The sequence below is a fragment of the Galeopterus variegatus genome, unplaced genomic scaffold (genome assembly GCF_000696425.1).
Source record: "Galeopterus variegatus unplaced genomic scaffold, G_variegatus-3.0.2 Scaffold1578, whole genome shotgun sequence".
Classification (NCBI taxonomy): Eukaryota; Metazoa; Chordata; class Mammalia; order Dermoptera; family Cynocephalidae; genus Galeopterus; species Galeopterus variegatus.
The window spans coordinates 181,448-202,930 of NW_007727689.1; the positions used below are offsets into that span (position 1 = coordinate 181,448).

The following is a 21,483-nucleotide window of genomic DNA, read 5'->3' on the forward strand; positions in this document are numbered from 1 at the left end:
AAATGGTGCAGCCTCTATGGAAAATGGTATGGAGGTTCCTCAAACAATTGCAGATAGATCTTCACAAGAGAAATACCACGTTCTCATTTATTGGTGGGAGCTAAAAATAAATAAATAAATTCACACACACACAAAACCGGCGGGAGGGGGGAAGAAAACATAACAACTGCAGTTCCTTGAAGTTGACAGGACAAGCAAACAGAAAGGACATTGTCGGGTGGGAGGGAGGAGAGGGAGGAGGGAGGGAGGTTTCGGTAATGGGCCACAATAATCAACCACATTGTATATCGACAAAATAAAATTAAAAAAAAAAAAAGAACTGGGTTGGGGAGAATTGAAAAGCTAGGTAGAAACAGGAGACAGGAGGCAGATGTGAGAAAGGTCTCTCTGGATCAGGGGTATGGTAACCAGTGGCTGGCAGACCATTTCTGACTTTATAAGCAGTCCAGAGTCTCTAAAAAGAACCACATCTTGCTCTCTGTCTTTACTTCCAAACAAGGGAAGACCCTCCCAGACTCCCCAGTTCCAGCTCTCTGCCCCCTCCCCATTCCTGGGGCATCTCTCCCAATAGCTGGACAGACCTGACTGTGGGACTGCTGATCACAAAATAGTGAGGGCTGGAGGGTCAGAGAAGCTGGTGGAGTCCCAGGAGCTGACAGCAGGACTGAAAGGACCCTTCACCCTAAGCTGAAATGCATGTCTCCCCCCATTTCCTCCGGACATATGGACTCCCCCTTATTCCTCAAGCACGGAAGCCTCTGGTGAGACCCCGATAAGGCAGTTGAGTCATGCCTACCCTTACTCCCAGGCTGGTCTAGAGTTGACAACCACATTGCTACGAGAGGGTGGGGGGAGGTGAGGGAACTGATCAGTGAATTGGGGGTACTGGTGGCAAAGAACAAGGCCCCTAGAGGTATGAGTAGAAGCTATCCAGTTCTTGCTCTGGTCTGAGAACTTTGCTCCCCTTTCTGTCATGTTTTATGGAACAGCAACAACGTCCCCACCCCCCCAACTGTGTCCCCCTCCCAGGAAACTCCTCCTCCCTCAATACATTCCTGAGATGCATTCCAGAGGAGTTGGGCAATTGTAGGGGGGGAATGGAGGACAGGAGGTCAAATCCCAGCAAGGAATGGAATGTAAGTGTATTGGGGCTAAGACATTAGGGGTACGTAGAGAATTGTCAGAGCAGATACCCACAAAGGGAATTGCAGAAAGATACGGAGTTACAGAAAGGAACAAAGGGAAAGAGAAAGCTGAAGATAGAGTCAGAATGTAAGAGGGTTGGGGGAGTAACACTCAGTCTGTTACCAAATTTGGCCTCTGAGTCCGCAACCACGGGGAGGGAAGGAGGGGGGCCGGTTTGTGGGTGAGACTGACATATCCGGCCTCAGGCTGCTGGAGGCTCATTTAGGGCTGGACTGGGCAGCTGAAGGACTACCCAGCTGAAGGAACTTTCCCCAACACAGCCTCTCCACACCTACACATGCACACTCATTTGTCCCCAATACACTCCAGCCTGTGCAGAGCTCTTTCCCACAAAGCTACCTACATTGTTTTTACATACACACTATCTCATCACATAGTCCCTACATAGATCCCCTCATGATTGCATCATCTTCTTCTGGGGATCCCATTCCATGCACAGTTTCCCCACAAATACACCTCCATCACAAGCAGACCATGCCCCAACCTCTTTTCTCCCATTACATATATATTCTCCCTCCATTCACCTAGCAAGCACTCCTTGAGGGCCTGTTGTGGGGAAGGCTGGGCTAAACTTTCAGTGGCTGGGAACCAAGATGAGTAAGACCTAGCCTTTGCCTTCCAGGTACTCCCACTCCACAAGATGAGTAGATAAGCTAAATACAGAATTACAATAGAGGGCAGGATGTAAGGTGCATGCTCAAACGAGAGATCCCTTTAGGTTAGGGAAGGTGGCCCAAAAAATCTCGATCAAATGTGTCACTTGAAGTTAGGATTTTAAAAATAAAAGCTAATAAGAATTAATAATGATCTGTCATTTATTGACTATATGTCAGTATACATAATTTCACTTAATCCTTACAATAACCTTGCAAGGTAGGTGTTATTATATCCATTTTTACAGGTTAGGAGGTTGAGGCTCAAAGAAGTTAAATACTTGTTCAAAATATTTGTCCAAACAATAAGTTGTGAAGCCCAGATCCGAACCCAGGTTCTCCCTGACTTTAAAGCCCAAGTTCTGTCCACCATGCTAGCCGGTGATGAGTCAGGGGTAGCATTCCAGGCAGAGAGAATAGCATAAGCAAAGGTGGAGAAGCAGGAAATCACAGAGGAGCATTCAGGGAAGTGAGCAGGCAAGCTGGTTGAAGTACAGGGTACATGCAAGGGAGCAGTGGAGGGGAAGTCAGGTTTAGGATGGAAAGGCAGGGGAGGATTAGAGAAGACCATGAGGAATTTTACCTACTGGAGGGCAACAGGAGGCTTTGAGCACAGAAGAGACATAATCAGAACTGGTTTTTAGGAAAATAACTCTGGCAGTTACCTTGGAGATTGGTTAGAAGGACACCGTATTAGTATGAGTAAGAGGTAATAAAGCCAGAGTTAGAATGGTGGAGAGGAAGATGTCACTCAGAAGAAATTTTAAGAGGTAGAACTAACAAGACCTGATGACAGTCTATTCTGTCAACTCTCAGGGACCAGAGCCCAAAGCTGGGCTGGGATCCCTTAGCTTTCTATTGCCAGTAGCCACTTAGTAGCCGGGGCAGCTTGAGTTTAGGTAAGGAAGTAGGAAGAGGGAAAAGGATCAGGTTGGGCTGGGAACGTAAGGATGAGGCCATGGTTAGGAGATGTGGTTAGGCTGTGGGAAAAGGGGATAGGGGGCTGGCTTGTGGCTCACTCGGGAGAGTGTGGTGCTGATAACACCAAGGCCATGGGTTCGGATCCCATATAAGGATGGCTGGTTTGCTCACTTGGGAGAGCGTGGTGCTGACAACACCAAGTCAAGGGTTAAGATTCCCTTACCAGTCATCTTTAAAAAAAAAGGGGGGGGGATAGGTATGTGATCAGGAGTCAGGGAGGGGCAGATAGAGTGAGGTTAGCGACTATATCAGGCTGGGAACAGGGAAGACAAGGTGCAGAAAAAGACTAAGGAAGATGATGGTGATGAGCAAGAAAAATACATATATGATCAGTCACTGGGTCAGGCTGGGGGAAGGGGGGCAATGATTCCATGGATGGTGACTAAGTCACGGAATAATGGAGTGAGGTCAGAGGCCAGGTTAGGCTATAGGGGGTTGAGAAGAGATGGGGCTGTGGTCAGTGGCTAAATTAGGCTGGGTTGGGGGAGGGGAGTGAAGGGACACTGGCAGTGTCTAAATAAGTTGGGGTCAGGGGTAAGGGGTATAGCCAGTGGCTGGGTCAGGCTGGGCAGGGAACAGTGCTGTGGTCACTTGCGGGGTCAGGCTGGGAGTGACATGGAGGTGTGGTCAGTGGCCTGGCTAGGCGTGGGATGAGCAAGACCCAGTTTCCTCTTTGGGTCTCATTTCCTCTTTTCTGTTGGGGAGTGGGGGAAGGGAATCTGCGAGTGGACCAAGAAATTAAAGGAGGCTTAGAACTAGGGGACAGCATATAGCAGGGGCTGAGAATGGAGTATTCAGCAGATGATCAGGTGGTAAGTAGATGTATAAGTGGGTGAAAAAGGTGGGAGAGTGCTTTAAAATGATGGGAAAACTCAGATGTGGGAGAGGGTAAATTAAGGAAGAATGTGTAGATTAAAGGGTAGGGAGGGAGGCAGAATTGAAGACAGGAACAGACAGTAAGAAGGTGAACATGGAGAGTTAAAGGCAAGGGAAATATTCTGTAAGAGGGGTATACAGGAAGGATGTCGTATGCAGAGCCAGGGATGGAAGTTGGAAAGGAGGGCTTAATATCTAGGGAGCGAGGGAAGTGGGAGACAGTGGGGTTAAACTCTCAGGGGAGTCAGTCATCCTCTTTGCCCACAGCAACTGTGTTTCCTTGGTCTCTTTCCCCCTTAGTCATTAGAGTCTTCCTTAGGCATCCCTCACTTATGACTAGGCCTTTTGCATCTCCTGAGTCCCTATCCATTTCCCACCTCCCATCTTATAATAGTCCAAGAATCCCTGCCCCCTCAACTGTGATGGCCACAGCAAGAGTCTTGGGCTTAGAGAGTGGAATAAAGAAGCTGGGATCCCAGATGCCTGCAATTCTAGCTGAAGCCCAGAACCCTAGTCTGAAATTAATTTGTCATCTCTCTGAGTGAAAGAAATCCCTGTGACTACACAGGACTAAGGGACCGCCTCACAAAAGAAGGGCATTTACCTCTGCCAGCCTCTTAAATGCTAACTGCCCAAGCTCAACTACCCCAGCCTCAACCACTACCCCTAAATCTGTCCCTAATTCCTAACATTAACCCGACCCTAATTTGTTTCCTGATTCCCACTACTGGCTTTGACATTCATCCCTTTCCTAGCAGAGACTTGTATCCAATCCCTGATCCTTCATACTGACATAATTTTTACTTTTAGCACCAAATCCCCTGACTTTAACCCTAAATGTTGACCCCTAAGCCTCATTTCTAACTTGATTCGTAACTCACCCTTTTCACTGTTAATACTGATCATGTCAACATTCTTTAATCCCTTAAACGAACTTCTAACCTAATTCTTGTGGCTGACCCTTAACTCAACCCTGAACTCTCACTTGACTTATGCTGGCCATACCAGAAAACAAAATAATGACCTTAACCTAAACCTTACCTACACAAAATGGATCTCACACTAATAACTCTTAAATTTTAACCCCGGCTTTGTAACTCCTAAAGTGACTCTTGATTCCTAACCCCAACCCCGCCTAACCCCAAACTCACCCAAAGTTTTCCTACCCATATACCCGCTATCAGCTAACACCAAAACCCATCCCGCCCTGCGCCCCACTGCCACCCCACCCGTCACCCTCCCCAAAACCTATCCCAGGCAAAAGACTGCTCCCAGGAGGGCCCTGTCTCCGGCAAAACGTACTACTTAACTTCGAGCCCAAGCCAAGCTACCTTGGACGCTGACCTCTCCAACGAGACCCGAAACAGAAGACGCCGCGGAGTCAGCGGCCCCGCCCGCTTCTCCGGCCGGCCCTCGCGGCCCCACCCTCGGCCCAGCTCGGCCCGGTCCGGCCTACCTGCGCTGCCCGGCTCTGTGCCCCGCCCGCCGGCCCGCTACCCGCTCGTTCTCTCGGTCGCTCTCGGGCTCCGGCCTCGCCCTCCCTTCGACACTCTCTCGGCCACTTCCGTCCCTGGAACGTCCCCCACCCGCGGGCGGCGCCCTGGGCCCGCGCTCTATGGTTGCGGGGACTGCAGGAAGCTGCTCTGGCCCCAGCTCTCGATGTTCGGGAGTCGGCCGAAGGCCGGCAGCCCCTCCCCGGCAGGAAGCGAGAGTGCGGCGCAATCTGGAGAAAACTGCCGAACTACGCCAGAGTTCCCCTTTAGACTCTAATTCTTCCTTTTTCTAGCTGGGGGCGAAGGCGGAGCCGGATCCCCAGAATCCCCGCCCTCAGACTGTGAGGAGGCAGCGGGGACGCCCTCTTTATTTGCATAGTCCCCAGGACGTGGCGCGGCACCGCGGCCACTTCCGAGTTGGAGGGAACTACAAGTCCCAAGATGCCATGGGGCTAGATGTGTCACTTCGGTTTTGTTGGAGGCTGCGGAGAATTGAGTATGGGAGGCGGCTCCGGCTTGGGAGGGAAGACTAGGGAAGTCCGGCGGAAGGTGCACAGCGGATACGTGGGGGAGACCGACTATTGGACTCCGGGGTTGGAGCCGGGTGGAGGGGTGAACCCCTTATGCCTGCCCATCCTTTCCGTTGATGTCCCACATGGAGCTGGCGTTGGACCCCGGCGACCAAGGCCTGGGTTTCCTGCTAGAGGAAAGCGGAGATTTGGAGGCGTCGCCCGATGAGGCCGTGGAGGCCCTACTTGACTGGGAGCTGCCGCTTTCTGAGGTGGGAGGGAGGTTCTGAGTAGAGGGGGGCGCGGGACGTCCAAGAGGCCAGGGGGTGGTGGTAGGTTAAAGCCTGTTAATTGGAACCCTGTCCAGGTACCGAGCGACTGGGAGGTAGAGGATTTGCTGAGTTCCTTGCTGAGTCCCCCAGCATCGTTGAACGTTCTCAGCTCCCCCAACCCCTGTACTGTCCACCATGATCACACCTACTCCCTTCCACAGGAACATGTCTCTGTGGATCTGGGTGAGTCTGAAATAAGTAAAGTTTGGGGGGAGGAGAGGGTTCATGGGCATGATTATTCATACTTTCCCTTTTGCAGATAGTGGGAGCTATGGGAAGGAGGGTGCCCAGATGAGTCCATTGTACGTGGAGGAGTCGGCAGAGCAGGTACTTGAGTTGATTTTCGGGAAGATTGTTCCCACATTGCACGGGTGGGGCAGGCTTCCCCATTCCTCTGACATCCTCGTGCAACTCTGCTGCCCACTTCCCCATGACCCTAGGAGACTGCTAGGCTGATACTGACAGATGAGGAGAAGAGGCTGTTGGAGAAGGAAGGGCTTACTCTGCCTGGGACACTTCCTCTCACTAAGGTAAGACTACCATTGGTGGAGCAAAGGCTGGAGGGGGATTGTGAGTCCCAAGTAGGCCAATTACATTAATTTTATATCAACAACTTAAAAAAGTATTGAGGTGAGAAATTTAGCAAGTTTGTTGCTAATAGTAAGCTAGGGCTGGTAGTTAATATGCTAGTTGTAAGGGCTGATCTTGATTTTGTGGGGCTTATACAAATTTTGGTGTTCTCTTTAAGGAATTCAAAATTATCAGCGTAACATTAGTATAGGGCCTTGGAAAGAACTGTGCAAGTGGAAGGCCCTGACACTTAGATTTCTCTGGCTTCGTGGTAACTCAGCTCTTAGTGAATGGTGGAATTGAGTTCAACATGGTTGGATCAAGCAGTATAACAAGAATAAGTGTAAAAATCCAGAGTTTTAAGTTTCAAGCAGTGAGTGGCAACTTCACAAGCACAGTATTGTGATACTATGATGAAATCAATGTTCATTGACAGAAAGTTTAAGGGAATTTTAATTTCTTAAAAGTACAAGATGAGTCAGCAGTGTGATGTAATTATTAGCAAAGTAAATAGAATTTGGAAGATGTATCTATAGCCGTGTTGCCTCTAGAAGGTCAGTGACTGTCTTGCTCTCTTTTGTACTGGCCAGAGCACATCTTAGTGTCCAGTTTTGAGCCCATATTTTCGACAGATATTAAGAGGATGCAGTCCATCCTGGGCAGAGAAAATGATGAGGTAAAAATTTTGTCCAGGGATTTTTTTTTTAGTGGCTGGCTGGTACAGGGATATGAATGTACACTTGACCTTGGTGTTACAAGGTAGTGCTCTAACTGAGCTGACCAGCCAGTCCCAGGTTTTTTCTTTTTTAAACTCTGAGGAAGTGTCAAGTGCCTTAAAATAGCCAAACAGCGTTTGTTCTGTATGGCTGCAGAGATACTAGGTAAGTCCAGTGGATAGAAATTATAAGGAGGCAGATGTTAGTTCAGGATGGAAGTTTTTTTTATTATTTTTTAATTTTTTTAAAATAAAATTGTTTGGCTTGTAAGGGTGTTAACACCTGGTCCTTGGAGGCATTCAGACAGCCACGGAATGCTGTAGAAAGGATTCCTACATTGGGAAGAAGAGTGAAATCAGTTGCCTTCCAACTCCTTGATGGATATCCTCTTGGTATCTCCTGATACTCCTTTGCTGGTCTTCTCTCAGATGGAGGAAAAAGTTCTGAAGAGAGTGCGGAGGAAGATTCGAAACAAAAAATCTGCTCAAGAGAGCCGCAGGAAGAAGAAGGTGTATGTGGGGGGTTTAGAGAGCAGGTATGAAAGGGAGAGGGACTCAGGAGTGGGGGGAACAGAAATAGTTGGGTTAGGTTCTTGAAGGGAGGATATAGGCTATATCCCCATATCCCTGTTATTCCCCTCAGGGTCTTGAAATACACAACCCAGAATCTGGAGCTACAGAACAAAATACAGTTCCTGGAGGAACAGAATCTGTAAGCAACCCTCCAAATCATTCCCTTCCTATCCCTCCCATTTAATGCTTTCTCACTCTTTCCCCTGCCCTGTGCTTGAATTCTAACTGGGCAGCTTCCAAATGCAAGGTCTGATGCTTAGCTTTTACTGGATCTCTAATTCCAAGCTCACAGTAATGGGGAATAAATTTACAAGTAACTAAGGATAAGTTAAGTACCAAGAAAGAGAAAGGGGGAATAAGAAAGACCTCATGGAGCAGGTAATATTCGACAGTGGTTAGGATTCTGGGAGATGGGGTTGGGCGAGGAAAACATTCTAGGCAGAGACAACACAACATAGTTTGGTTTGGCTAGAATCTTAATATAAGTGAGTTGGGCCAGAAGGTAGAGAACATAGAGAATCCCTGGTGAGTATTATGTGTATAGCTGATCAGGCAATAGAGAACTATTGAAGGTATTTACAAAGGAGTTTAAGTCAGGGCAGAGAAGTTGTTGTTGGTTGGTTGGTTGGTTTTGAAGACCTTCATGCATTTTGTTTACAAAGAGGAAGAAATCTTTTGCAAAAATAGGATGAAAAGCAAGAGAGAGGATCCAGTTCTTAGACGGAGAAAGTGGCCTTAACAGGAGGGTTTCACTGTGTCTCAGGGTGCCAGACCAGGGAGTGCTCACCACTGTCTCCTCTCTTTCTCTAGGTCCCTTCTAGATCAGTTGCGGAAACTCCAGGCCATGGTGATTGAGATATCAAACAAAACCAGCAGCAGCAGCACCTGTGTCCTGGTGAGGATGGTGATGGGAGGAAAGATCCTGTTCTCAGGCAGTGGGGATGGGGATGCAATCCAGAACCTTTCTTCATCTCCTTTTTCCTGTGTTCTAGGTCCTACTATTCTCCTTCTGCCTCCTTCTCATACCTGCTATGTACTCCTCTGACACAAGGGGGAGCCTGCCAGCTGAGCACAGAGGTAAGAAGCTTAAGGAAGGACATCTTTAAGGCATGGGCTAGGGGAGAAGCCTGGGCTGGCCTCTGAAGATTCTTTGTCTCCTCAGTGTTGTCCCGCCGGCTTCGTGCCCTCCCCAGTGAGGACTCCCACCAGCTGGAGCTGTCTGCCCTGCAGTCAGAGGTACCAAGGGTCAGCGTAAACCAGTTGCTGAACAGCTCAGACCTTGTGCTCCAGGCCCCTGGTAATTCCTGCCTGCTGTACTATATGCCTCAAGTTTCTGGTACAGGACCTCCCCTGAAATGGCCACTCCCGGACTTCTTCTCACAGTCTCCCTGCCCAGGTCCTATCCTTTTCCTGCAGGCAAATCTTACAAGAAAGGGGAGATGGTTCCCTGCCCACAGTGCCTCATCTGTCATCTTGCAGGGCAGATACTCAGGATAGATGTAAGGATAAGGGGCGGGGTGTCTTAGCAATAGCCTGGGGGGGCCCACCAATCTGTGTCCAAATAAAAAGGAGTGGGAGAGGGCTGGCTTCAGCTCCTATGCCCTGTTAGGAAGCCAGAGGGTTCAAACACACCACACTTACTGGCTTTCTGGGTCTTTTATTTGTACCCATGAAGGGACTGGGGAAAATCAACTGACCTTGAATTTCATGCGTTGAGGGACGGGATGAGGAAAGAAATAAATAAGTGATTCTAACACTTAGGTCACCCTCAACCCCTCTTTACTGGCACAATTGGGTGGGGAGAAGGGAAAGGGCTTGATTGTCCTGGTGGCTCAGGGCTGCAGGAGGTTTGCGGGAGGGAGGAAAGGCCAGGCTGGAGGCTGGGCTGTTAGCACCTCCCTCCCACAGTTCAGAGAGCTCACTCTGGGCTCAGGTTTGCCATGGCTTCTTTTGGTCCAGATTCAGGCCCTATGCCCTGTTTGACTATTGGCCTGGAGGCATTTTTATGCTGCTGCTGTTGAAGGGCCAGCTGCATGGCCCAGATGCTCAGTGGCCGCATGTAGGCCAGTGAACGGAACACTTGCTGCTGACAGTATGCCTCCGGAGTCTGGAAGGCCAGGCCCAGGCGCTCCCACACCGTACGGTAGCAGCCTTCAGCTGTCCGGAAGCCCTCCCAAGTCAGGCCCTGTGGGGAGAGATGACTGTTGTACATAAAACTTGACACCCCCTAAATTTCCACTTCAGATGGACAGATGGAGACAGTAGAGTGTCTACCCTGAGGGAGCTCCTAGGTAGTGGGGGAGATAAACGACCCACAGGCAGAAGCCTGAAGGCAGGAGCTAGAATGCATACCAGAGAAAAGGGGGAGGCTTTATGGATGGATAAGATGGCATTGGGTTATGCCCTGAAGAAGTTTAGTATCTGCAGTTTTCTTGGCCAAAGGACAGATGGTGGAGAGAGATGGGCAAGGGAATGCATTACCTCTTGGATCATAGTGGCTGCCAGCCCGTAGACCACACCCACCCAGACTTCATCAGACTGCACACTGGATCTGTCAGGGACACCATGGGGCTGCATCCCGTTCACAGCCCCCATGGCACCTCCTGCAAAGGCCTGAACGTTGAGCTCAAAGATCGTTTGGAGAGCACGGACCACATGTCGGGTAGGAAATACCTGGAGAGGCAAGGGTGAAAACAAGGTCTATTATACTTGCTTCCTACCTCCAGGGAAAACCTACCTTTCTATCTGGCTCCTCTGTCTAATCTCTCACCTCAGTGTCTCCTTCTCCTAGGCCACAGGCCTTCAGGAACCACTGTCCAGCACACTGGTCAGACATGACACTACGAGACTGAGGCTGAGAGCTGCTATCATAGTTGTAATAGCGGCCTGGAGTAGAGGAAGGGCAAAGTAAGGCTTATGGTGTCCCCACTGCTGCCTTAAGTCTCCTTAGGTACCCCCACCTCACCGTTCCACAACAGTCTTTCGTAGGCTTCTTGGCCCCGGCTGAGGATGGAAGAAAACTTATCCTGGATGTCCTGTGCCCCGCACAGAGCAGCCATCTGGACCATCACAGCCACAGCTGCCAGCCACAGCCCTCCACAGTAAGCACTGATCAGGGACATGGGTTTGAAGGTCAGACTGGTAGCTCCAGCCGCTCCCATGCAATATAACAGACAATGAGTCATTCTTGAGTCCTACAATCCCTTGGTGCTCAGTTCCCCACCTCAGGCCTCCTAGAAACCCTGACCCCCCCAACCTGGGGCCTGTGGTGACCCATGCGTCATAGGTGTGGTCCGCATAGCCTCCATTCTCAATCAGTCCATCAAGTCCTACAATCCCTTGGTGCTCAGTTCCCCACCTCAGGCCTCCTAGAAACCCTGACCCCCCAACCTGGGGCCTGTGGTGACCCATGCGTCATAGGTGTGGTCCGCATAGCCTCCATTCTCAATCAGTCCATCGTGGTCCTTGTCAAACTTCATTTCAGACTCCATCACAGCCTAGAGAGGAACCAAATACTGAAAACCTAGGTACCAAGGAAAGAGAGTAGCCAGCTGGGCTCTCCCCAAACACCCGTCATGCCCCTGGCACACTGGCCACTGCACATGCATCCCTTACTAGACAGACAGGCCACATGTCCTTCAGGAAACCTTGGTCACCCGTTAGGTAATAGTCTCGATAAACCTGCAGCACAAACTTCAGGTTCAGGTCCTTCCATTCAGCAGTATCATGGATCAAATATGCATTGACCCGGAGCCACGGCTCATCATCTGCAGGAGGGGAGGGCGCGTGATTTATGTGCATTGGTGCATAGGGTGGAAGGTACAAAAGTTGGGGGAGGAAAGCTTACCTGGGGTGGAGGGACATTTACCTGGATCCCCAATATCATGGGGGATGACATTCCTCCTTTTCACAGGTGCCATTACCCCACTCATCAGGTACCGTCGCCATGTCAGGTCCTCGCTGAGAGTGGCCAGAGCTGGGGGAGCAGACACATAAGTGGGTGGGATGAGGCAGGGAATGGACAGGCTTGGGGTGGGACACAGAGGTGAACCAGTAAGCAGGATGCAGATATGTTTGAGGAAAAGGGCAGGAAGAGATAGTTTGAAGGACCACACAGGTTCAAGGGATGGGAAGCTAAGAGGGCAGAAACAGCACAAAAGGGACCCTCACCCATGTCATACTGTAGGCTGAGCTCAAGTTTGGGCCAGAGCATGATGAGGGCAAAGGAAGCATAAAAGTGGACATCATATGTGTTGTACATGCGATACTCCTGGCCTGGAGGAATGAAAGAGACACACTGTTGCCAGAATTCCTGCTTCCCCTTCATAGCCCCCTCCCTTGCTTGTCCTCTAGAGCTGGAAGTGGGCACTGTCACCAGTCCACATCTGCCACTCCCTCATCCCAACCAATACACCAGGATAGGCAAAACCCTTCATCATGTTTTGTGGTAGGACACTAACTGATCTCAGGGTTATGGCCTGCCATAGCCCAGTCCACCAATAGCACACACCCTCAAGGTAGCCAAATCGGCCGTAATCCCGTAGGATGGGGCGGAGCTGACACATGCTTCCTCCCAGCTCTTCAGGTAGGGAGTCCTCGGGAACTTCCAGCCATACTGTGCCTCCATCAGCCAGGAAGTACAGTTCATTGAACAGTGCAGATTTATACCAGGCAGGCAAGGATCTGGGAAGTCAGGAGGAGGGAATGATTTAATGTGTGTGGACCTCCCAGGGTAGAAAGGATTCTGAAGGTTAGCAGAGTGGGAGTACCGAGTGAATCTCAGCACAACTTTGGTGGGTAGAGAGTGAAATCAAGGAATCCCATTTGGAGTGAGTCCCTGTGAGAAAGGCAAGAGATGGTCCCCACTGGCACCTGTCGTCCAAAACTGGGCTCTGCCAAGCTGAGATCCTCTCTTCCCAGTTGGTGTATCGGCACAGTGCATAGTGGCTAAGGGCAGGTGCTGCATCACCTTCTCGGCCAAAGAACCTTGTGTACCGCCTGGGGTAGAAAGAAAGAAGAGGGATCAGAACACAAGCTCCAGGTCAGAGCCCCAGTGCCTTGGATCCCTATACTTTCCTGGTCCCCTCACCTGTAGTAGACTTGGCCCTTAGCTCCAAACATGACTCTGGGCATGTCCCAAGCCAGTGAAAACTCAAGGCGGCACTGGCCTCGAGGAGGCAGCTTGCTGGAAACACATACGGCTCCAGCAATGCCTACTCCTTTCTGTGAGGGGGTGCTTCGGCCTGAGAGAAGCACAAGAAGAATCAGCACAGATAACCCCTTCAGCCCCAGGGATAGGGATTCCTAACATGGAAACAAGGCCTATTCATTACCAGGCTTCCCACCCCGGGTCCCAAGACATGGACAACCTCTTCCCATCAACTCCCTGTCAGGTCCCCCCATTACCAGCAGGGGAGTCCAGCTGTCCATCCTGAAGTAGGTCCTGCCACACCTGCTGCCCAGTGCTGTCAGGGTCAAAGGCTGTGATGTGGGTTACCGTGGTATCTGCCTGTTAAGGGGCCAAAGACTCTGTGAGGGCAAGCTCCATAAGTACACTGCATTCTGATACCTCTCCAGCTCCTCTTATGTACTCTCATCTCCAAGTTCCAGAGACTTAAGGACTGTGATGAAGGTGGGGCTTAGGACTGAAGAAATGAAGGGACCACGTTGGGGTGCAGGTGGGTTCAGGGGCCGAGCTGAGGATAGGGATTCAGGGCCTAAGGTATAGGGCAGGCTCTTCCATTACCGTGAGTCGTGCAGCCATAGCCATTGTGTAGGGATTCAGAAGGGTTGGATGATGCAGCAACAGGCCCTGTACAGTCTCCCCATCACGCTCCAGACAGAAGGGCTCATTCCACAAACCCCCTAGGGAATCGTCTCTACCCCCCAGTCCATTCCGCATGGAGAACATGATGGACACATCCAGAGCTTCGTCCCCTTCATTTTCCACATCCCACACAAAGACTCCTACAGGCAGGCTGCTGTCCTGGGGGCAAAAGATTGGACTCAGATGGTCTCAGTGTAGCCCCTCCCGGCTCTACCCCCCAGGACCAGTCCTGGGCTCAGAGGACCTGACTCAAATACTCCACAATATACTTCTGTCTTCTACTTGCATATTTCCATATTCCCAGGCAAACTGCCTACCAGGGGACACAGAACATAGGGACCAATTGGGTGGTGGTCCTGGGAAGCCAGTGTGACGTTCATGGCTCCACCCTCCACTCCCCACTTTCACAGCTTATGGAATTTCCAGCAGAGACAGATCCCAGGAAAGGGAGAGCAATGGAGGAGACATAGAAGGGGAGCCTCACCTGGTAGTCATGGGGCAAGATGGGTGTGATCTGGCGGCAGGTGAGGGTGACATTCTGGCCAGGAAGCTGATAGACAGTCCAGGCTCGGGGATAGAGAGCATGGTAGAAAGCAAAGTACCCACAGAGGCCCCAGTTCCAGCTGCGCAGGACACTTGGCCGCTCCAGGGACAGGACTTGCTGGTACACAGTTTGCCCTTCCCGACGCAAGCATACTGTGAACTTAATCAAGAGGGCAGATAGTCTGGAATGAGGTAACCCACAGGCATCACAAACTAGTCTCCATCCCCTCAAAGAAACTCCTTCCCTTCCAGAGCCTGCAGTTGTTATAACTGCACTACCAGCCTCAAGTCATCCCCCCAACCCAGTCACAACCAAGTCCTGCTGCCTCCCCCTCCATGTTCCCAGACTTCCTCTCCCTTCTCCACTGCTGTGGCCTTAGCACCCTAATCTAGGCCCATACCATCTCTGCTTCTCTCTGCTCTTCTTATCTGGGTAGCAGAGTGACCTTTCTTACAAGCAAATCAAGAAATGTTAGTCCCTGCTTATAATGTTGTGGTGACTCCCGATAGTTCTCAGGCTAAAGTCTCTTTTACCTGGCTTTCAAGGCCTTTCTTGATCTGGCCTCTCCCTGCCTATCAGACTTATTACCTGTTCTGGTCATATAAAACACTCACTGTTCCTTGAGTACATTACATTTCCTCCTCCATGCCTTTGCTTCTGCTCATTCTCCATCTGGTGAAACCCCTCATTCTTCAAGGCCTAGGTCAAATGCCAACTCCTCCTCCTCTTCTTCCTCCAGCAGTGAGTCATTCTATGTGTCCCCCTGTCCTTCTATTCTAGCATTTGGTGTATCAAGTTATAATGTACTTATTTACCATTCTGTTTCCCTGATTGCCCTATGTGTTCTTTTGAGGGTAGTGACCCTTTCTAGTTCATTGACATACTCTCCAGAGTTGGCATGTGTGTGGAGAGAATAAGCAATGACTGCAGCACCGTCCCTGTTTTCTCAGTATACTATCTGCCCCTCTCATTTTGGCACTGAGGGGCATCTCACAGTCTGCATTTTCTTTTTTTTTTTTTTTTTTAATATTTTATTTTATTTTGTCGATATACAATGTGGTTGATTATTGTGGCCCGTTACCGAAACCTCCCTCCCTCCTCCCTCTCCCCACACCCTCCCAACCTATATTTTCTCTAAGTCCTATTTCCCCCATAAAAATCTAAGCTCCTAAAGCTTAGGTAGGAGCTGTGATGGATTATTAGCTCTAACCTTGATTCAAATTATGCCTGTATTTTTACTGTATATAAAATTATTCTTCATGTTGTTAGAATAGTACATAATGGTTAAGACCATAGGCTCTTCACTATAGAGAACTGGTTTTGAATCTCAGCCTTTACATTTACCAACCATGTGACCTTGGTCACGTTACTAACCCTTTCTGGACCTTAGTTTCATCTGTAAAATAAGCATAATAATGGTACTTACCCTGTAGGACTGTTTTTAATATTAAATATTATACAAAAGACCTAGCACAGTGCCCAGCACATGGTAAACAAGTGATAATTATTTTAACTGTAGAGTCATGGTTCTGGAAGCCATTACCCTCAGGATACCTAAGGGATGAGGAAGAGAGGGATCTTGGGGCACTGGGCAGGGCTGATACACCTATCTGGGAAGGACATTATCATTGGACTTAAGATCTGCTAGTCATTTCTCTTTTGAAGATGAGCTGAAAGCTGGAGGTATCCCCCTGGCAGGAGACTTGGTGTTGTCAGCACCACGCTCAGCCAGTGAGCAAACCGGCCATCCCTATATGGGATCCGAACCCGTGGCCTTGGTGTTATCAGCACCGCACTCTACCGAGTGAGCCACAGGCCGGCCCGTCTGCTAGTCATTTCTCTTTTGAAGATGAGCTGAAAGCTGGAGGTATCCCCCTGGCAGGAAAGAGGAACTTGGTGGACAACTCAAAGGGAGACACTTAAAGAGATAAGATGAAAGGCAGGCCACATCCTCTGGCAATTTAAGGCCCAGATGTGATATAGGAGCAGAAGGGAAAAAAGTGAAGCTTCAGAGAAGGGAAGAAAGCTAGAGATCTAAGCCTGGGCGAGGAGGGCTTTTTAAGCCCTAAGTTAGAGAGACCTCCAGTAGTAGAGGAGTTGAGCTTTGGCTAAAGGTTTGTAAATCAGGGTGAGGAGCGATTGCAAAATGCATTTTTTCCCCCATGAATTTGTAGACTTTTAAGTGATCTGGGAATTCTCTGCATGTTCTGTGTTCTGTGGCTGGGTACTCGCTCAGCTAATAGAGTTGGGGCGGTGAGATAGGCAGGAGGCATTTACTAGAGAAATGCCAGGCCTGTTTACTCCTTCAAGGAACGTGTGTTCCGTGTGTATCGTATTCCTATAGTACATCCTAGCACAGGGCTGGGCACCCAGAAAACATCCTGAAAGGACACTGGATTAAATTGTATACAGTTGGCCCTCTGTATCCATGGTTTCTGCATCTGCGGATTCAACCAACCACGGATCCCAAATATTTGGGAAAAAATAAAAATAAAAAAACATAAAAACTAACGCTACAACAACAAAAAAATACAAATAAAAAAACCAATACAATTATTTATGTAGCATTTACATTGTATTAGGTATTATAAATAATCTAGAGATGATTTAAAGTATATGGATGTACGTAGGTTATATGCAAATACTATGCCATTTTATATCACGGACTTGAGTATCCATGGATATTGGTATCCATCAGAGGACCTGGAACCAATCCCCCCACGGGATGCTGAGGGATGACTGTATACCTCTAACTGCCACATCTGGTACTAGCCAAGAGGCCCTTCTTGGTCTGGGGAGATACTGTCCTGGGCCTCTCATCTACCTCCTGGCTCTTACTTGGTCAGCGATGACTATCCGGTGCTGATACATTCCAGGGTTAAGCTGCCAACGACAGAATTGGCCTCTCCAGCCACGGGTGATAGTGCCTCCCCCAATGCCACCCAAGGGACAACCTAGAGAGAGAATCAGGATGGTTAGTGGTGTATAGGGAGGTGAAAACAAGTCCATTTTTCACTTTGTAGACTGTAAATATTGGTCCTTCTAAAACCTAAGGGATGGAGCAGTGCTATTTGCATAAGCTAGAAGCCTCTTTGCCTAATTCTGGGATAGACCAAGAGGCTCGGCCCCCTGTGAGCAGGGCAGAGCTGGGGTAAGGCTCACCGTAGATCTGTCTCAAGGGTACAGAATTGATCATGTCAATGAAAGGTGTCTTCTTTTCCACCTGGGTCTTCTGGTACCACCACTGTAAGTACCTGAGGAGCAAGCAGCAGTGTTAGTGGAAGGGGGCAGTCGGCAGTTCCTCATAAGCTGTAGTCACCTACCTCTCTCTGGACACCCAGCTATGACCTCCCATTAATGTCCCAAGGACTCATCATCTTTGCTTCCAAACCTCTTCTCCTGTTGATTTCTCTACAATTCAGGGTCCCTTCATCTTTCCAGTTACCTCAGCTCAAGTGTAGGACTGCCTTTGTTTCTCTTCTTTGTTCTTCTCAGAAGGGGCTTTCTGAACTTTCCTTACATCTGTAACTCTACTACCATTGCTTTAGTTTAAACTTCAGGAGCTTTTATCTGAGTTGTTGAAAGGGCTGTTACGGTTTCCTGGCCCACATTCTCCACCCTACTTCCCTATGCCCCAAACAGGCATAGGCTGCTAGGGATAACTTTCTTCTCTTTAAAATTATTATTTTCCTTCCTGGTTATGAAAGGTGAAAATTTGGAGAATACACCAGGTAGAAGGGGGAAAAAATCATCCCACCCATAGACAACCAATGTTTACATTTCAGGGCATTTTCTCTTAAGTCTTTTTTTTTTTTAGGTTCAGCATTTAAACTGTAAGCTTTCTGATCTTGCTCTTTGATAATATCCCGGTAAAGCATTCTAAAAATCCCAACATTTTCCTGATTTTGCCACAGCCATGTATCCAATAGGCAAATGATTGGGGCTATATTCAATAGACAAATGATTCTGTTTTCAAGGCTCTGACGTCTTCCTAAACCTACCTTTTAATCTTATTTTCTACAAACTCTCATTCAGGATGGGTCCTCACTAACCAACCCCTGCCCTGCCAAATTCTTTCCCACTTCCACTTTCCTCTCTACCCAACCATTGTATACCCATTGTTCAGTTATACCACTTCTAACCAAGTAATTGGGTAAATAAGCCCTTGAGCCTCAGTTTCCTCATCTGCAAAAATGGGGATACCTCCTGTCCTAGGTATCTCATAGAATGGTTGAAAGATCAAATGACATAATAGATAAGAAAGCCATAAAGTTTCTACTTTATCTGTGAACTATCTGTGTTAAATATGATGATTACTTGTATATATACTATCTCAATTCCTAATCAGACACTACCTTGTTATTTCAATGTTCCTCATGTGAGTCTAACATATTTTTAAGTTCCTTGGGGAAAGCGACAGTGACAAAGAGTAGTTGAATGTTACCCTCAGCTTCAAGCACTGGGCAGGGCACATGGTCTGCAGTCAAATATTTGCTAAATTTACAAATGAACGAATGTACAAACAATGGGGCATAAGAGAGATGGAAGACAGACTGGAGAAAGAAGAGGAGAAATGAGATTAAAGAATAGGGACAATACATTCTGGGGGTAGGGGAAGAGGGAGGGAAGACAAAAGATGAGATGATGGGAAGGCAGAAGATTTTTTCTGCCAGTTTAGAGAAAACTGGACTTTGAAACTAGAGGCCAGAAAAGATTGGTGGAGGGAGAGAGTGCAGCAGGGATTAGGGCAGCCAGAGAGAAATGCAAGATATGACAATAGGCAGAACAAAGGACTATCTGGCATAGAACTAGCACTCAATAAATATTTATTGACTGGACAGACTCTGGCTGGAGGGAGAGCAATCGAAACTGAATTCTTGCCAAGCTGAGACCCAGAGAACTTTATCTTGCTGAAGCTCCTGCTCAGAGTGTCCCCAGGTCAGCTCTCTTAGGAGTGCTCTCTCTCCCTTAATTTAACAGCTGTCCATTCCCGACCTATTTGGCCTTCTCCATAATTTCAACCCCAATTCAATAATTATCATTCAGAATTCTAACTTGTCTCACCTCTGCTTTCTCAGTGCAGGACCTCATCCCATTCCAAAACATGCCTATGTGTTCTTGACCTTATTGTCCCCACCACATACAACCCACTGTGCTTCTCTGGGTAACCTAGATCCTATTTTGACTCAAAGGTTTTTGAGGTCAAAGTTGGACTGGGTCAGTTTCAGAAGCAGCCTGGAGGGATGATTTTTCTCTGATACAGGCCACCCACAGGCACTAACAAAGGAGCCAGATGTCCAGGAAGTACCAGGCCCTTCCCACTGCCCGGGGCTGGGGTTCGGTAAATAGTCTCCCCACCATAGCCCCACAGCATTGACTGGGGAAATGAAGGGTCCTCTACTTTAGAAGCTGTCAGGGCTGGGTTTCCCAACCTTTAGGCCTCCCTTCCCAGCTCAGTGTTTACTGTGTGGACTGACTCAGGATGACCTCAGGGTGATGCTTTCTGTTCTTACATCCACCTGTTGCTGTTAATAGGTCTGGCTCCTCATCACTAGCTTTTGAACTCAGTGGGGATCTAGAGGGGTTCTACAGCCCAGGATAAACTCTGGGGGTGTCTGTAGCCTTTGGGGTCGGGGAGAAACCAGGGCAGGCTCTGGAAGGCTATTACCAAGAGGTCTGGGTAAATATATGGCAGTGCCTCTCTGGTCAGAGGCATTCACTTTTTATATCAGAAGCTGTCTATCCCAGAATAGAGTGAACAGCACCTCTTATCACCCTCTTCTTAGAGTTGAGAGCAGACAAGCCCTCACCTACTCCCTGGAGCTAAAGCTTGAGGGAAGAAACAGATGAGTGTTGGGTGTAACACGTTGTGCCTAAATGAGGTACAGAGAATGCTCCAGCTGCTCAGGTGAATCTGTGGTTGAGGACTTCCTCCTCCCAAATTAAACAGTGTGTATCACAGCAGCCAGGCTATCCTTTCCTACCTTGCCGCAAAGTATAGCTAATCCCAAAGGGAAGTCTTTGGAAAAGGGGAGTATGTGAGAAGGAACCTAAATGGGAAAGGGGGACTGCAGGACCAAGTATTCCTACCCTTTCCTGCTGAAAGGTCAAGATACTGGGAGGAAGGGGGTTGCAAAGAGATGCGACCTGGTCTCACCATGGGCCAAAATATGCTGGGTATAGGGGCCACTTGACCGGGAAAAAGAGTCCACCTGCCTTCTCACCCTTCACCACCTCTGCTGGAAGTCTTCAGCTGGAACAAAGCGAAGCTGAAGGCATTCTTGGCAATGGCATCTACTCACCTCAAGCCCATGCCCAAATGCTTTATCAGGTTGCTCAGGGAGATGTTGTTAGCCCGAAAGGGTTTCCTCTTCTCTGAAAACTCATGAGCCAGGCAAATGCGCCAGCCAAAGGGAGGCACCTGGTAGCCCCTAGCATTACCCTCATAGGAAGCCATCAGCTGCCCAGAGTCCTCCGGATTGCAGTAGCCCGGCTTATTTGGGGGTCGACTGTCCTCATCAGGGCTCTGGCTGTCTGTGACCTGCACAGCCTCAGTGCCTCCAGTATCTTCAGAGCAATCAACCTGTGGATTCCCTCTGGCACAGCTTATCTGCTCCGAGGATGGGACGCCGGTTCCCGTGTTCCCTGGATTCTGGGTCTCCACGACCTCCATGGCTCCAGATCCCGAGCCTTTTGATATAAAGTATCTCGCTAGCCAAGTCCAGACGCGGGCGCTGGTTGTTGTTAGGTGCCGTCCCGGAGGGCCGGACACTGGGGAAAGCTGACGTGAGCTGGTATCTCTGTGAAGCCGGGGAGCTCTTGCTGCAGCGGCGGCGGCGACAGCAATGCAGCCGCTTCGGGTCCCTCTTCAGTCGTCTCTCTAGGTTCTGGGCGGGAAGGATCGGGCCTCGTCGTCATTGGGCCGCGGTGACTAGCTCGCCCGGCCAAAGGGCGACTGGGCCCGCGGAGAGGGGAGGAGCCCGCGGGGCCAGCCCGCAAGGCACCGCCCCCGGGACCTGCCCGGGAGCTCGCGGCGGCCTTGGCCCCGTCCCCGAGCCGTGGCACCGGCCCCCCCAGGGTTGGGCGCCAGGTCCCGCCGGCCGCTGTCGGGGGCAGTGGCCACGCCCAGATGCCAGCCTTGGGAAGGTGACCCAAGGCGCCGGGATGACCCGAGCCCCTTCCGGTCTGGCCAGCCGGCGCTTCC

At 49.5% G+C, this 21,483-nt stretch overlaps 2 protein-coding genes and 1 long non-coding RNA gene across 4 annotated transcripts; 1 reads left to right on the forward strand and 2 right to left on the reverse strand.

The window, feature by feature from the left end:
• Positions 1–5,720: 5,720 nt before the first annotated feature.
• CREB3 (cAMP responsive element binding protein 3) lies at positions 5,721–9,664 on the forward strand. The gene is made up of 9 exons (XM_008577788.1): positions 5,721–5,990; positions 6,086–6,233; positions 6,310–6,377; positions 6,491–6,580; positions 7,765–7,871; positions 7,979–8,047; positions 8,719–8,803; positions 8,901–8,985; positions 9,071–9,664. The coding sequence occupies exons 1-9, from the start codon at positions 5,856–5,858 to the stop codon at positions 9,403–9,405; spliced, it is 1,122 nt and encodes a 373-aa protein (XP_008576010.1). The 5' UTR covers positions 5,721–5,855; the 3' UTR covers positions 9,406–9,664.
• On the reverse strand, positions 7,539–8,810 carry LOC103594555. Its single transcript, XR_550862.1, has 2 exons — positions 8,696–8,810; positions 7,539–7,668 (listed from the first exon to the last, which is right to left on the reverse strand). It is a non-coding gene; the product is annotated as an uncharacterized LOC103594555 (long non-coding RNA).
• On the reverse strand, positions 9,550–21,466 carry GBA2 (glucosidase, beta (bile acid) 2). Of its 2 annotated transcripts, XM_008577786.1 has the most exons (17): positions 20,582–21,466; positions 17,442–17,533; positions 17,118–17,233; positions 14,220–14,438; positions 13,655–13,894; positions 13,315–13,417; positions 12,998–13,151; positions 12,781–12,906; positions 12,419–12,591; positions 12,079–12,183; positions 11,777–11,884; positions 11,524–11,675; positions 11,299–11,405; positions 10,874–11,016; positions 10,679–10,794; positions 10,390–10,581; positions 9,550–10,093 (listed from the first exon to the last, which is right to left on the reverse strand). In XM_008577786.1, the coding sequence occupies exons 1-17, from the start codon at positions 20,950–20,952 to the stop codon at positions 9,827–9,829; spliced, it is 2,784 nt and encodes a 927-aa protein (XP_008576008.1). In that variant the 5' UTR covers positions 20,953–21,466; the 3' UTR covers positions 9,550–9,826. The 2 variants fall into 2 exon arrangements, with proteins under 2 accessions (XP_008576008.1, XP_008576009.1); XM_008577787.1 differs by lacking the exon at positions 13,655–13,894 and having other exon boundaries at positions 20,582–21,205.
• Positions 21,467–21,483: the final 17 nt, after the last annotated feature.

Bases quoted from the DNA above. Each gene is read 5' to 3' on its own strand.
- CREB3 (XM_008577788.1), top strand. From the start codon at position 5,856: ATGTCCCACATGGAGCTGGCGTTGGACCCCGGCGACCAAGGCCTGGGT. The intron at 7,872-7,978 runs GTATGAAAGGGA...TATTCCCCTCAG, and splicing joins GTGGGGGGTTTAGAGAGCAG to GGTCTTGAAATACACAACCC. The intron at 8,048-8,718 runs GTAAGCAACCCT...CTCTTTCTCTAG, and splicing joins TTCCTGGAGGAACAGAATCT to GTCCCTTCTAGATCAGTTGC.
- GBA2 (XM_008577786.1), bottom strand. From the start codon at position 20,952: ATGGAGGTCGTGGAGACCCAGAATCCAGGGAACACGGGAACCGGCGTC. The intron at 12,907-12,997 runs GTGAGGGGACCA...TTTCTACCCCAG, and splicing joins AAGGGCCAAGTCTACTACAG to GCGGTACACAAGGTTCTTTG. The intron at 11,676-11,776 runs GTAAATGTCCCT...CCCCTCCTGCAG, and splicing joins CCATGATATTGGGGATCCAG to ATGATGAGCCGTGGCTCCGG.